General features: G+C 41.1%; 1 protein-coding gene across 2 annotated transcripts in view; it reads left to right on the forward strand.

The window, feature by feature from the left end:
- The window catches only part of SLIT3 (slit guidance ligand 3), a 479,718-nt gene that overhangs the window by 381,232 nt on the left and 83,154 nt on the right, over positions 1-15,332 (forward strand). For both annotated transcript variants that reach the window (XM_027682483.1, XM_027682484.1), the window contains 5 exons: positions 174-337; positions 2,534-2,666; positions 11,716-11,784; positions 12,864-12,935; positions 13,116-13,187. In XM_027682483.1, the coding sequence (XP_027538284.1) occupies positions 174-337; positions 2,534-2,666; positions 11,716-11,784; positions 12,864-12,935; positions 13,116-13,187 (510 nt within the window). The remainder of the gene's footprint in view (positions 1-173; positions 338-2,533; positions 2,667-11,715; positions 11,785-12,863; positions 12,936-13,115; positions 13,188-15,332) is intronic.

Here is a 15,332-nt window from a genome sequence, read left to right on the forward strand (position 1 = left end):
TAGTCCTAGTATAAAACCTGCATAGAACTTCCCTGATCTGAAGGATGCAGGAGGGATCTCACAGAAACAGATGGCAGGGAAGAGCTTGGACTTGGAGCCCCTCATCTTTGTGCAGTTATTTCAGTATTTCTCTATGTTCATTTGTAATGCAGTCGTGTCTTGTTCCCTTGCAGTAATTTGCTGGCCAACTCCTTTAACTGTAACTGCCATTTGGCCTGGCTGGGGAAATGGTTGAGGAAGAAGAGAATTGTCAGTGGAAATCCACGCTGCTTGAAACCCTTTTTCTTAAAGGATATTCCAATCCAAGATGTAGATGTCCAGGACTTCACCTGTGACGGTAAGAAAATCCAATTTATTTTGGCATTTGTGATAATGTTGGCAGCTCTGTGAGAACGTCCCTTCATGTCAAATAGTACTGCAGGATAAACATTTCAGTTCAGTGATGAACAAGACAGCCACCTAGAGATGATCATTGTTCTCTATCAGGAGTTTATTTTTATTCTTGGTTTCCAGTTACTGAATTTATACTATTTGCACCTAAATATAAAAATGAATTTACTACAGACAAATGTTCTGCTTTGTCTAATCCTGTGTATAATCCTGGGCCTTCCTTCCACTTCCTTATTTATACACTTGGTTAACACTCTGAAGCCAGTGGGAATGGTGCTTGCTTGGAAAGCCTTTTAGTTTTGGATACTTTTCAGGGTCACCAGTAACAGGTATGAATACAGGGAATTAAAAAAAAACTTAGATATTATTTTAAATGACTCAGTGATGCTTAAACCTTTGTTGGGTCTATATTTAAAAGAAAATATCCTGACATTTCTTTCATTTTCCAGGTAGTTTTTTTGACTTCTGATCAAGCAGATTTTAAAGAAAATAGTAAGGAGAAAATTGCCTGATGACTGCATTGCTAACTTGACTTGTAGCATATTAAGACCAGATAGGCTGGAGCTGCAGTTAGTCTTAGCTCTGAAGAGACCATAAGAGTGATACAAGTTTCCTACTAAGAGTAAAAATTAATTCCTATCCTAGTTGAGCAATCTGGCAACAGGCCCAGGTACTTGAGCTCAGAGCTCAAGGGACCCAAGTTTAGTCATTAAAGAATCATTTACTTTTAGTTTGGGAGGAAAAAAAAAAAATCCTGGTCCCCAAAATGACATTTTACACTTGGGAGAAAAAAAAAAATCCTTGTGCACAAGATGTCATTCCACACTTGGAATCCTTCTCTGTCATTCAGTCACTCAGAGCCGTGGGGAATGGAAGGTAGGTGGTGGCAGGGTGTGAAATGTGAAATGCAGAACACAGGGGAAAATTAAATATGCTGAAAAAACATGCTCTTTCTGCAGGTTTGTGAAGGACTTTGAATTTTGTTTCCAGTCATTAAGCTCAGCTGGGGAGAGAACTGGAAAAAAAAAAAAAGTCCTCCCTGTTCCTCTCCAGGCTGGTGGTGCCTCCCCAGCCCTCTGAATGCAAATGATTCCCTACCCGTGCAGTTCAGGGTCATCCTGTTATCTTAAATCAGGGCTTCCAGTCTTATTCTTTAATCTCAGTGCTTGTGGGTGCCTCCAGCAGAGAGAAGAAAGGAACAGATCTGCCTCAATTAGTCCTTGCATCAGTTAAAAGGCAGAGCCAGGCAGCTCACAACAAGGGCAGGCTGTGTGCTCTGTGTCTGCTGGGCAGCCCGGGCTGCCTGTGCTCACACACAGTTGTGTGGTTCCTCTCCCTGTCATCCCGGGAATGTGCCACTAAGTGTTTCCTTTCGTGTGCATGGTGATCCCGCACCGTGCATGTGCCTTATGTTTTGCAAAGCCTGTTGCTTTTGGGGAAAATCCATGCTTTAATGTTCTTAGCTTCAAAGAGTTGGGTTTCTTCTGCAGAAACCCTATTGTTCTTCAATTAAAAGATTTAATCTGCTGTTTATGGACCTTTGAAACCGCTTTTGGAGAAAGTAGATATTTTTATGTGTGCACAGATGGATTGCCAGCAGTTGGGAGTATTCTGCTTCACGTTGTTGTTTGCCTGGCTATCGTTGTCAAAAACAATGAGGCTTTACAATTCAGATGATAAACAAAGTGCCAGGCTGACTTTAAAAAATAAACATCTAAAAGCTGAATTTTAAAAAAGTCTTCCTAAAGCAGGGTAGGCAGTGAATAGCATGTAGGTAGTGAATTTAAGGGCATCTTAGATGATGGTCTTAAATTCGTCGTAATTCATTAAATTAATGGTTAAGTTCTCCATTTCCTCTGGGACATTGTGGGTGGGGGAAGGATTTGGGATTCACACGACTGACTGGGCTGCAGTTTGCAGAATTACAAAGTAGATTCTCCTTAAAAGTGTGGCTATTCAGTTTATGAACTGGTCACATGCCTGAAGAACCTGTATGAAGGCTGACCCAAAGCGTTGAATCTATTTAAAATATCGTGGATTCAGGGGTGTCCCTCCTTGGTCCTTGTCAGCGGTTTTATCTCCAAAGGGCCTGATTTGGGCTGGAAAACTGACTTCCTGGTGTTCCACCTCTCTCCCTGTGCAGGTAATGATGAGAGCAGCTGCTTGCTTTCACCTCCTTGTCCTTCCCAGTGTACCTGTGTGGACTCCGTGGTTCGCTGCAGCAACAAAGGGCTGCGGATGTTGCCCAAAGGAATTCCCAAGGACGTGACTGAGCTGTGAGTTACCTTTTACCTCACCCCTTTCATCAGAAGTTCATGAAATTACATCATAGGGAGGCTTTGGAGGTCCCTCGGGGGTTTGCCTTTGACTTCAGTGATTTTGTGCTTTGGTGCTTCCCATATGTTCTGACTGTAATTTCTGTACTTATTTGTCCCTTGACTGAATAAATTGCTCTGTAACGGGAACAGGGTTTATCTGTCCTTGTACCCATTAATTCTGGGTGTAGGGAACAAATGCATATATTAGTATCAAGTAATCCTGTAGCACTTCTGCAAAGCCCAAGCTCACAACAGGCAGTTTGAAGGGATGATGGAAATAAGTTCCTGAGTTACGCAGCTGTGAGCTAATTATCCTCTGAGGAGATTAAAAAAAAAGAAAAGGAAAAAGAAAGCTGGTGATCGAAACAAGGAATTCTTTTCTCCAAACCTCATGAAATAACAGACAATTAGATTATATGGTAAAGTAAATTCATCCTAGTTGAGAACCATCTTCCTTGTTGTCTTTTCATCTACTTTAAACTGGATTTTCTTTCCATGGAAAGAAAATACACTCATGGAACTGCTTGGCTTAAACAGTTGGCAGTAGAAATACTGAGCTTTTCCCCTTTAGGCCCATATTCAAATCTATCCCAGGTGAGTCGTTACTGGAACTTGTTACAATCTCATCAACATTGCTATGTGAAAATAATTGGTTGAGTTAGTTGTATGTTCAGTGAATTTTATAATGAATTAAAATCTGATTCTGCTGTTTTCTAGTATCTAGGCTTATTTTTACTCCCTTCACAGTGGGAGAATGGGGTTTACAATGTTTTTACCAGTGTTGTAGTCAAATATAAGACTTTGTTGCTGAATGGGAAGGGTACTGAAAGTGCTTGTGGTAACTCAAATTAACATGGAAATTTTACATTAATGAATACATCCTTGGAACACCATTGACCAGGGCATGGTTAATAGTGGTTTGCATTAAAAGCCACATCCTGACCTGTATTTCCTTATATATTGCCATCAGTGGTAAGAAGCCTGCAAGGTGGTTTCTGTTCTGCTCTTGTTCAGGTTTGATTGCATTCAAATGGGACTTGCCAACACTAAGATGTCACAGATGTTACTTTGATTTCCACTGCCACGCTGAGGAATTTTTGTCTTTGAATCTTGCATATTGAGTTTTACTGATATTATCTGATACACTGACAACGTAACTTTCACAAAAAGAGTGAAATTAATCTCACATTCCTGAAAACTGCTATATTTCTTAACTGTTTCTTGGCAAGTGAGGCAATAGCCTGGAACTGAGCAGTTTGAGTTCATAGGAGTTTACGTGACTGTCTTCTTCAGTAGGAACCTCTTGGCTGTGCAAAACTCTAGTGCAGCTTTCTGCTTTCCATCCAGAAATGTGTCAGCAGAACACTGTCAGCCATGGACTGCCTGGCTCTGAATATTTCATGTTCTGCAAATATAACCTTGAATCTGTCCCAGCTGTCTCAAAATTCAATCCTGATCTCACTCTCAACCAACAAAAATTGAGCTCCTTATTTGTATCTATACCAAAAGATGGGCTTCAGGTACTGAAGCAAGAAATTTCATGTGTCCGTGGAAACTGTGACAAGAATGAAATAAGTAAATAAGAAATAATCAATCTTACTTGCCTTTCTTCTGCATCCAGACTGAGATAAAGATGTTGCCCATCATCCAGAAAGGACTGTCATGCAGGTTCCAAGTTACCAGTGTGAACTTACACATTTTAATTGTTCTGTGTTTGAGAATGGCCATTGTTGCTATGACAAACAGTATCCCCCGTGGAACTCCACCTCTTGCCTCATTTCCAGGACAGCTGGAACCTGGCAGAGAGAACCCATTAACTTTCTGGGCACAGGGTGAAAGAGAGTTATCTTTTTCAATATATTAACACTCAACAAAATAAATAAGTAAAATACCCCCATTTCCTTAGGGCACTCCTAGATACCTTGAACTGTCTCCTAAGCCTGGAGTGTACTCTAGAAGCTGTTTTGTTTCTGTGGTGGCAGTGGATGTCTGTTTAGCACTTGCAATCAGAATGCTCCTGAGGTACCTGTTGCAGAAGATGTCAGTGCTGTTGGATGTCTAGAGGGAGCCACAGCAGCCTCCAGGGCAGGGCTGCCTTCACCTTCCTCACTGGTACAGCCCTCAGAGGTGCTCAGAGACACTAAAAACCCTTCCCATGTTGCCACTGCCCCCACTCTCCTTCCTCACTCCCACATCCAAGACCTCTGGGCAGTGTCCTGGGCTCCCTGTGCTCCCACCAGGCACTCGCCCAACCCCACGGTCACTGAGGACAGAGGTGGTGACAAGGGGACAGCAAGGACATGAAAACCCTCTTGTCCTGGCAGCCCACAGCCCCCTCCCTGCAGGAGACCTGAGCAGGGATAGGATTCAGGGGAGCATTTTAGTGCAGCTTTTCTGAATGCACCATCCTGACATTTATAAACTTCCACTATTGACATGTTCATTTACCAGGCACATGAATTGCAGTGCTTTTTTATTTAGCTGCAGTGTTTTTATACAACGTGGCTTAAGGGAAAAGAGCTGCCATATATCTGGTTAAACCAGTCTGTTGTGGCTGAATACAGCCTCCTCAGAAGTTCTTTTAAATTCTTTTAGAGGTCTTAAAATAGTCTTAAAACAGGAATCCTTTCCTCGTAACAGCTATTAAATAGCAATGTGCAAAACTGGACATATCTCTTGCACAGGCACACAGGGAAAATGTTACCCTTTCTGGGTCAAATTTCACTGTACCTAAGCTCAGCAAAAAAGATCACCAGCAAAGTTTTATTGCATGGTGGAGTGGAGACACAGGCTCACTCTTTCCAGCTTTCTTCCAGAGTTTCTGGTTTGGATGTATATGTAGACAAGACACGTGAAAACCATTATCTCCTTCATATTTAGAGCTTGGAATGGCAGGAGACATCCCTATGTTTGGTTTGTACCACCCTTGGGAGGAGGGATTACCTTGGCAGGGAAGGCTTCCATCTAGAACAGAGTTGAAAAGATCACTAAGTCTCCTGGCTTTTTAGAGGAATGATGATGCAAGAAATCTCTAATTCCCATTTAGTCCTTCACAAAACACCATCATCATGGGCAATTCTTCCAGCTTCTTGGGAATACAAAAATAATTTGTTGTTTCTTGCAAATTCCTTTGCTGTATATTTACAAACTGCCTGCATTTTTTTCCCCCACTGTTTGCCCTGAAGAGATGCCTTGGGTTTTTTGGCCATACTCAGTTTTCTGGTCCAGTTGTTCAGAAGTAAAACATTCATGCAGTGAGCTGGTTTGGAACTTGGCCTCACTGCTGCTTAGTGTTTTAGGCTTTCCTTTTCTTCTACTTTTTTTCCCAAATCTGTTTGAACCAAGTTTCCCATGCTCTTTTTCCTTTTATGTATTACCTCAGCGTGTGAACACTAGGGTTTTTTCTTTTTTTTCCACAAAAGTATAGTCTATTTCTAGTAAAGTCTTATCTGACAGCATCCAGCTGCTTTTATGGACCTACAGCAAATAATATTTTGCACTGGGGAAAAACATTGGAGGCAATTATGTGGACGGCGTGTGCACAAGCTGTAACATAATGAGCGTGGTGTGTTTTAAAATAAATATGTACTCATCATGTCATCTCTAGGCTCCAAATGTTGTCATGACACTGAGCTATAGGATTGCACTGGTGGGATTGTTAGGAAAACCTGCATCCATAGATCATTGTTAGTGATTGTTTTTCTTTCCATTTATATCAGTACATACTAATATTTGCGTTACTTTGGCCATTTCTCTTTCTCTCCTCACAAACCTTCCCTCTCCCATCTCTGTTTCTTGTTCTTTGTGGTAGGTTCCTGTGCTTGACACATCGGTTTTCACGTCTACCTGGAGGTATTTACCACCAATCTCAACCTTCCCTTCCATCTCCTGAGGCGCTTGTGATTTCTTTTGACTTGTGACTAAAAACAGTGGCTCGTACTGGGCCGTGCAAATTGGTGCCATAAATATTCTCAGAGCAGTTAGTTATGATACATGTAGAATATTGTAAGAGTTTAGTACCATTTTTCAGTTTGCCTGTGTTGCTGCTGATCAAAGGGAAGCTCTGGAGTGAGATATCTGATGAAAATCATCTGCTTGAGAATGCAAATGCTCTTGGTTGTCTGGGAATCCACTGTTTTACACACTGACCCTTAGCACGGGATTCAGTGAATTCTCCTGTGATAATAAAGGAGAGAAACAATTTAGATCAAAGCTTAGGCTTACCTGGTCCTGTGTCATGAGAGGTTTTACACCTCCCTCTGTGGAGGGAGATTCTCCCATTGAGAGAAGGGATAGCTCTGTAGAGGATACTTTAGTTACAGATGAAATACAGGACTTAATCTGCATTTCAAATCTGATAGTTTAGAAAAAGTAAATGGTAGCAATACTATCAAATAACATGTTCAACGACTGGTAAAGTTTGAGTAAATATGAGAAATGTGGCATTAGCACTAATAGAGACTAAAAGTATATTTAACTTTAGGGCCTTCACTTTCCTCAAACACACCCGTGTTTCTGTGTGTCAGACATGTAGGTTGTGATCTGTACAGCAAATACAGCAAAATCTGGAGTCCAAATCTGCCACAGCTTAAGAAAGTTCAAGGTCCAGATTCTTACCCAGATCCACACTTGAATTTTTGTTCTTCTCAAGAAACTGTAATTAAAGCTCTTAAAAGTCATGCTCTGTGGATGTTTCATCTTTCACAGTCCAATTCTTTTCTAGATCACTGTTTTTAGGAACTTAAACTTGACTCAAAATGTTAGGATATTTGGTATCTGCATCAAAAAATTTCAGAGTATAACAATTTTATAGCTTCATAAGATTGTCAAGCATCATCTTTTTTTGTGTGATGTAGCATTCTATATGAAATAAATAGAGAAATTAAAGGGAAGGCTTTGTGCCTTTTCAATTGCTGCCTGAGAACTGATTTCTCTCTCTCCAGTTTCTTCTCTTAGCACAGATTGCCACTGTGAGCTTGACTTTATGGCTGAATAGACATTTCAGTACAAAAAGGAGTCAAAGTGATTCAAATTGTTACATGATGCTTTGGCACCTTGTGCTGGTTATATCACCTCCAATCCAAGTGGTTTCAGTACAAAAATAGACCAGTTGGAAAAAGAACAGCTGTCATCTTTTATGCATAGCTTTAAATTTTTTATGTGCAATGTTAGTGCGTGTGAAAGGTGCTGGATGAGCCCTGGGGCCATTCCCACAGTGCCAGCCATCCTGGCCACTTACCCATCTCCAGCCATGTTTTCCAAGAAGCTTTTCCAGGTAGGAGGGAGGTGGCTTTCTGTGACAACTGAACACATATTTTGGTGGTTTTTTGTTTTGGTTTGGTTTTTTTCAGTTTTTTCTTTGGTAATTTCTTGTTGTCATCATCGAGACTTGAGGATTCCCAGCAGCATTCACAGGGTAAAAAACCAATTTCCAATCTGATATTTAAACTAGAGTCTAAAAACTTCAGGAAGCAAATGAGGTTGTTTTGGATACTAGTCAGTGTCTGTATTAAGGCAGCTGACACTCACTCTTGACTCTGTATATTAATAAATTGACTCCAAGCATTGAAATTAGATATAGGTTTTTCATTCATACCAGAATTTCTTTGCATATCAGATCCCATGGACATCATCTTCCTTTGGCTAAGGACTGAAAAGAATTTAAAATGTAATCTTCCCTCTACATCCCTCTTTTATGGGTATTTTGTTTTGTTTGGGCAGGGGGTCTCCGGCTTCGAACGTGATATTTTATTTGTATATATGTACCCATACACAAGTTTTGTAACTCTCTCTGCCCGTTCACCCTCAGGGATAATTCTGTTACTCACTGTGTTCAGCTTCCAGCCCTTTTGCAGCCCCCATCCATCATGTTCAGCCCAGCAAGGTGGGGAGCTGCTGCCCCTGCACCCCCCAGCTCTGATAGAGGCCTGACCTTCACTTGCAGCCATTGGTTTCTTCAAATATTGCAGCTCAGATCCTCCTGATTCTTGGCAAGCCTCTTATGCCCTAAAAGCTCTGTTGTTTTTTTTTTTTTCAAATTCCCTGCATTTAAATGTGCTTTCAGAATGAAATGCTTAGAAACTGCTGCCATGCTTTGGATAATGTGGTGAGAGGTTTAACAGTGGTGAATTGTTCTTATGTGTGCATGAAAAGTGTGTTATTGGTACTTTTTCTGAGTAAAATTGTGTTTGTTCAGAAACTATACCACTGGTATAAGTATTGCAGTTTTCTGCTAGCACATTTATATAACCATCAAATTGCTGCAGTGCAAATCCAGAGCTATTCAAAGCAGATCTTCTGTAGGAGTTTAACTCCAGGGGTCTGCATGTCTATGTTAGTCTGAGTCATAAAGAACTGGATTAAAATGTGCACCCTTGACTTTTGATTGCAGCAGAAAGCAAAATAGGAGGGAAAAAACCTTGGCTCACTACCATCAGTTTGTTTAAATTGCAGGCTGTTTCTTATTGAGATCAACAAGAGAATATCCTGAAAATATGTTTCTGAAGATTTCAACATATTGCAAAAACTGAGTCTCCTTTCTTAAACGAAAGTCATATATAACTTCCAAATACATAATACATGACCTGCTTTTGATTTCCTTTAGAAATCCTTTGGATTTTACATTTGAAATAAAGGCTGGAACCTTGACCTATCCTCTTGCATGGGTTTGGGATTTGTGATTTTCTGGGATGAAGGAGAAGGCACGGGCTCCCAGTGACTTGCTGCATCCACAGCAGAGCGTGACTGGGGGAATGAGACGTGGCTTGCCCCGTTTAAACAGTAACACATGGGGCTGAATTCTGAGGATCTACATAACAATTTATGGTGTGAGTTCACCAAAGAACTCTGTTTTCAAAATAATTTATGACAAATTTAGCCAAAATGGAGCGAGTGACTTTACACTTGCTGACCATGGATGTCCATGGGAAGTGTAAGCGTGGCGCAACTAACCCATACTCTGGTTGGTGACAATCTTTGTCAGCAGAGCAGCTGTCCCTGCTTTTAACTGTTGCATGTGCAACTCTGTCACTCAGATCACTGTCAATGGAGAGAATTATTTGTTCAGTAGGCTTTTTTCACTGAGAAAGAAATTTACTTTTGGTTAAAAAGTCAGAAGCCAGTAGTCCTGCCTTGCCCAGCCTAATCCTGGCAGGAATTAGGAGAGCTGCAGTGCATGGGCTAAGGTAACTCTGCCTGATGGCATCCTGTGCACAGGCAGGAGGGATAACTGTGAGGATGGTTGGAGTAGTTCAGCTGGAGAAGTTCAGTTGAAAAGTGACCTGAAGCAGCAGCAAAGGGTGAGAGGGAGTTATGCTGAAATAGAAGGGGGAAAAATGATGTGACAGTTATAAAATGTATTATGCAAGAAATTCTGTTAGTGTTTATAGGCTTTTATTTTTAAATGATGTAAAAATAAAGTTTGTGGGAAAATTTTCTTGGATTTAGTTTACACAAGTATCTCTGTGTTGTTACAGTTAATGTAGAGGGGGAACATACAGCACAATAATAATCTATTATAATTGTTGTTTGCTGTAGTAAAAGTGGAATAAGGAGCTCTGTTGCCAAAGAAAAGGAAATTGTATGTGTGGAATAAAAATTCTTAACATAATTATCAGATTCTGTTTTCAGCAGCAGAGGCAGCACATTAAGTGTTCTGGTGTCTGTGGGCTGCATTTCCTGGCTACACTTGATTATATTTCAAAACATGCCACATCAATTGCATTGTCTGTCTATCTTAGAAAAAAATCCCACAAAGTATCTTGCAAGGAAGGGAAATATCATTTCATCTTTTATCTCCATCTGTGAGGGAAAAATCCCTTCCTCCTACACGGTGCTTTCTGAGAAGGTTGGATTTGTTTCCCAGGTAGATGTGGCTTCTGGCAGATGTCTGGAGGATGCCCTTGGCACTGCCATGGCACCACAGCAGTCACTTTCCTCTGGAGACTTATCCCTTTGGTATCCTCCAGGGATGCAGTTTCACCTAAAAGCCAAGGTTAAGGAAAAAAACTCCAGCTCTGTCTCTAGTTTATTGTAATAAACAGGAACCCCCCACACCCTGTTGCTACCACAGGTCAGCTGTGGAGTCTGGAGTATCCATGCTCTCTTCTGGGCAAGCTTTTTGGAAGTATTGTATTTGTTCAGGGTTTTTCTCTTGGTTACTCACTGATTGTGTTTCCTCAGTGGAGAAAAACTGCAAAATGCAGGCACTGTGTGCCTGTGTAAGGACATGGGATTATCCCCAAGGCTTTAGCCCTACTGTGCATGTAAATACACAGAGACATAATCAATGGTGTCTCAAACAACTTTCATGCTGGAAACACCAGATATTTTATTAAATACACTTAGTACCTGTAGGAGGAACCTCTATTCAAAGAGAGCTTGGTCTTGGGTCTTCAATTTACACCAAGTTTTCCTCCTGTACCAGCACACTGTGAACAGGAAAGGTGAGGAGGGTGTGTGTGCCATAGTCAGAATTGCTGTGATGGATGTGGCACCAAACTTGTGGATGTTTCTGTTGACACTGGAGTAAGTGGGACTTTTTGCAGCCCAGAGATGTGGCAGTGCAGCTCCTCTTCCCATTCTGGCCGTACAAGGAACTTACCCTCCCAAGGCAAACCTTCCCTAATAGGGTCAGGGAGCAGTCAGTGCTGTTACACAAACTTGTTAAAGGTAACTTTAAGTTCAGGGCACAAGCCATGCAATTTTTCTCCCTCCCTTCAGTTGCTGTCATAGGAGAACCAAATGGTCATTTCTGTTTGCTGTAGGCCAGAGATCCTTTATTTGCTTCCAAGTCTTAAAAAATAAAATAAATCAATAAGCTGCTGTCGTGCTTTGCATGTGGGGTAATTCACTTATAAAGGGAAAACTACTAGAGTTTCAAAGCAATGAATCAAAGGTAATTTCATTAGTGACTGACTTTATATTTTCCTCATTTGTGGTGCCGATTGAGTGACACAAGTTCTTGTTAGTATGTGTTTGTGTAATTGTCAAATCTGACTTTTTTCAGATACTTGGAAGGAAATCATCTGCCCGCTGTGCCGAAGGGGCTCTCTGCCTTCAGACACCTGACACTGATGTAAGAAACACGTGGTTTCAATGGCAAGAAAATTACATGACTCTTTCTGCACTGTGTTGTTGGTGGAACATAAATAATTAGTATTTGGGGGGTGAAAAAAAGCCCCACAAAACCCCCAAACCTTCTGTAATTTGAATTTGGAAAGAATTTCACAGTGGCCACTGCTGTCAGTAAGTGTTCATAAAGAGTGAGGTGCCTGAGAAGCCCCTTGCTCTGCAGGAGCTCACAGCCTCTGCGAGAGGACTGAACTCACCCAGGCTGCTGCAGTTTCACTTGGCAGATTTATCTGTGCAAAGCTGTAAAGGTCATTAACAGAGGAGATGCATTAATTTGTGCTAGGTGAGGCAGTATTTATAATGCTAAGGCAGTGATAATTTGCATAGCTGTTTGTGCTATGAACTGTCACAGAGACAGAGACACAGCTAGACTTTGTTCAGTAAAGTGCTGCCTGAAATACACGGGAGTGAAATTCCCTGCCCCAACTATTTATCAGGAATTTTCAAATGCTGTTGGAATCAGCTGTGCAGGTACTCAAGTCAAACAGGCAGAACAACCTCAGACAAAAACATCATGGAGGAAAAACTGGAATCCTCTATTTTAAGACAGCGTTTTATTTGGCAACATCTCTAATTTTGGTTTTTTTCAAGGCAGACCAACAACAAAACAAAATGTTCTGGTTGAGCCTAAAAGGACTTTGTAAAATGAAAAATGAAATTTTGTTCTAGTAGCTGTCAGTGTGAAGAGCATATGGCAATTGTGTGCCTGGAATAGATTGCAAAGCAAGTGGGGACAGTAAATATTCAGCGCTGCTTGTATCCTTTATTGATTTATCCTTCTTCATTGAATGTTATATGCTGGAAATAAGTCTTAATATTCTGAGTCTGAGGCTTTTTGGGGGAGTCTGATCTGCTTTTCCTTTAGACCTTATTCAGAGTTGGTTAAAAAATACAACAGTTGATAAAATGTGACTTTTCAATTGCTTCAAGCATTTTGCTGTTCATGTATTATGTAATCCTTTAAAAAAGCCTTATATCTCAATTCATACATGCAAATGATATTTTCTCTGTGTGTTTCCTCAGTGATTTGAGCAACAACAGCATCAGTGTGTTGGCCAATCACACCTTCAGCAACATGACCCAGTTATCAACCCTGTAAGTGGTCCAAAGTTTTGTATCAGTTTTAATTGCTTTTCAGACACCATCTTAGACGTTGAGCAATTAGTGTATATCTTGTTAGTTAAATGTGTGGTTTTCCATGCTTCTCTATGGTTGAATTGGAAGTGAAATGATCAAAGACATCCAGTGTTGTAACTCTGCTCTCTCCTTCTCCAGCATCCTGAGTTACAACAGACTTCGCTGCATCCCCGTCCACGCCTTCAACGGGCTCCGGTCCCTGCGAGTGCTGTAAGTTCCAATCCTCCCATGAGCTGAACTGCAGCTTATTAGGATGCACTTGATGGCAGGGAGGGTTTTAATGAGCAGGTGGCTTTCACTTGATCCAGTATTCATGAATACTTTCACACAGTGAGCTCCAATGTACTTGCACTTAGGTGCAGTATGTCCAGTAATGACTAGAGCAGGTAAGTGCTAAACTTTTAGTGAAGCAATTTGCATATTTGCAGGATGAATGACTTTTCTCTGATAGTTCAGGGACAGGAACTATCATGAAAACAGGCCTCCAAAAGACTGCACAGAGTCTTGTCTCTTCTGCTTGAACAGTGTTTTGCTGCCCCACAGGAAAGGGCTTTTCTCTTTGTCTATAAAAACTTGATCATATTTCAGAATGTAAGTTTCCATTGGATGCTTCAGCAAGAGTGTCTTCATGGAAAACTTGGGCATTTTCAGAATATTTCCTACTGATTGAGATTTATGCAGGCTGGCTTTTACATAAAAGAATGCAATCTGAGGGGAAGTTAGAAGCCCCCACACTAAAACACTGAGTAAGTCAGTGGCAGGGCACCAGTGGTGTTGAGATGCCTGTCTGAAATATTTTTGAGTTGTGAATGAAATTTCACCTCATATTGACTGTGGCACACTCAGAGATATCCATGTGTGGGTTATTTCTTGGGAGGTCCTTTTCTGCACTCTTTCTTTCCAGTGTAGCTGCTTTCAGCAGCTTTCTGGATTGAACAATTTCCTTACAATCTCTTCTGGATTGTCTCTAGAGTGTGGGCCTGTTCCTTTCAGCAAGCAGCCCCTTCCCAGCTTTCCTTAGGCATCTACTGAACTGATTCCTGCTTCCATGTTGTATTTACTGCCTCTCTCTTGCCGTCAGAAACAAACCCCAGACTGGGTTTGCTCAGTTGCTTTGGTGGATGTGCCCCATGTGAAGCTGTAAGGACAAGGTGGAGAAACCACCTTCCTTCCTCCTCACAGCACAGAAACATGAGTGGGTCACCACAACTTGCCCAGTAACTCAAGGGAATAAATTAAATAAATTATTCAATGTGCTGAAGGAGAATGGGCTTTGAACGCTGGAAGGTCAGGACGGAGGAGTTGAAGAGTATGTCCTGAGTGCTTTGAAACTTCACATTAATATTTTCTTGGGGTTTTTTTTTAAAAGTTAGATGTCATTCACATGCAGAAGCATGTGTTAATTAAAAGAGCAATGGGTGCTGTGCAGTGACTCCATAAATGTGGAATCAGAGTGTCGGCACGGGCAGCCCTGCGACTGTGGCAGCGCTGCTTGGCCGAGACCTTTCACTGTGGTTTCAGTGGTAAAATAGATATCTAAGTTTCAGCCTCCTAAATTACAAGGCAGCTCTGGATTCCCAGTTTTCATTAGTAAAAACAAGAAAGATACGTGATTTGGATTTGTTGCTTTAAGTTTGGCTTGGGATCCTGATTTCTAGCGCACCAGGATGGTCACATTTGAGCTGTTACATGAGACCTGAAATTCAGCCACAGATTAATATACTCTGTTTCATGGCCAAATAAATTATTCCATATGGAACTGTCTTCTGGCCTGCTTCTGATATGCAAGCTAGCTTGATTAAAGCTAGTGTGGGGCTCTCTCCCCTGAATTACAGTGTAGATAAACCATGCCTCCCTCTTTCCAATAGCTACAATTTGTCTTTTCACTTCTGTCCTTGCAGGCCACATATGGACAGAAACAAAGGGCAGTATTTTAATAACAATTGTTATCTTTTGGCTTTTTTAAATGATTTGCTAGTCAAACTGAAAAAATGTCTTCCTCCTTCAAGGGAGAAACCCCCCCACTGTCTTGCACAGAGCAATGAAATGAAGCCTAAGTGGGAACCTCTGCCTCTGCTCCCTGCATTTGGAAGCCTCCAGATTGATTTGATTTATTATGGCCCACAAAACTCTGGTATCAGCTACAACTTCTGCCACGTGTCATCAATGTTGTTACTAAAAATCAATTCTCCAAAGAGAAAGTGGTTTCCAAGCGACAGTATGAAATCTGTTATTGTCAGTTATTTATTATCCACGCTCTCGGGGGAACTTAAAAGAGAAAACATCAGCAAAACAATTTCCACATTTTTTGTAATAAAAAGAATGCAGGGATCTCATTACCTTTGGCTGTGCATG

Source organism: Neopelma chrysocephalum, unplaced genomic scaffold, assembly GCF_003984885.1.
Source record: "Neopelma chrysocephalum unplaced genomic scaffold, ASM398488v2 Primary Assembly neopelma1_63, whole genome shotgun sequence".
NCBI lineage: Eukaryota > Metazoa > Chordata > Aves > Passeriformes > Pipridae > Neopelma > Neopelma chrysocephalum.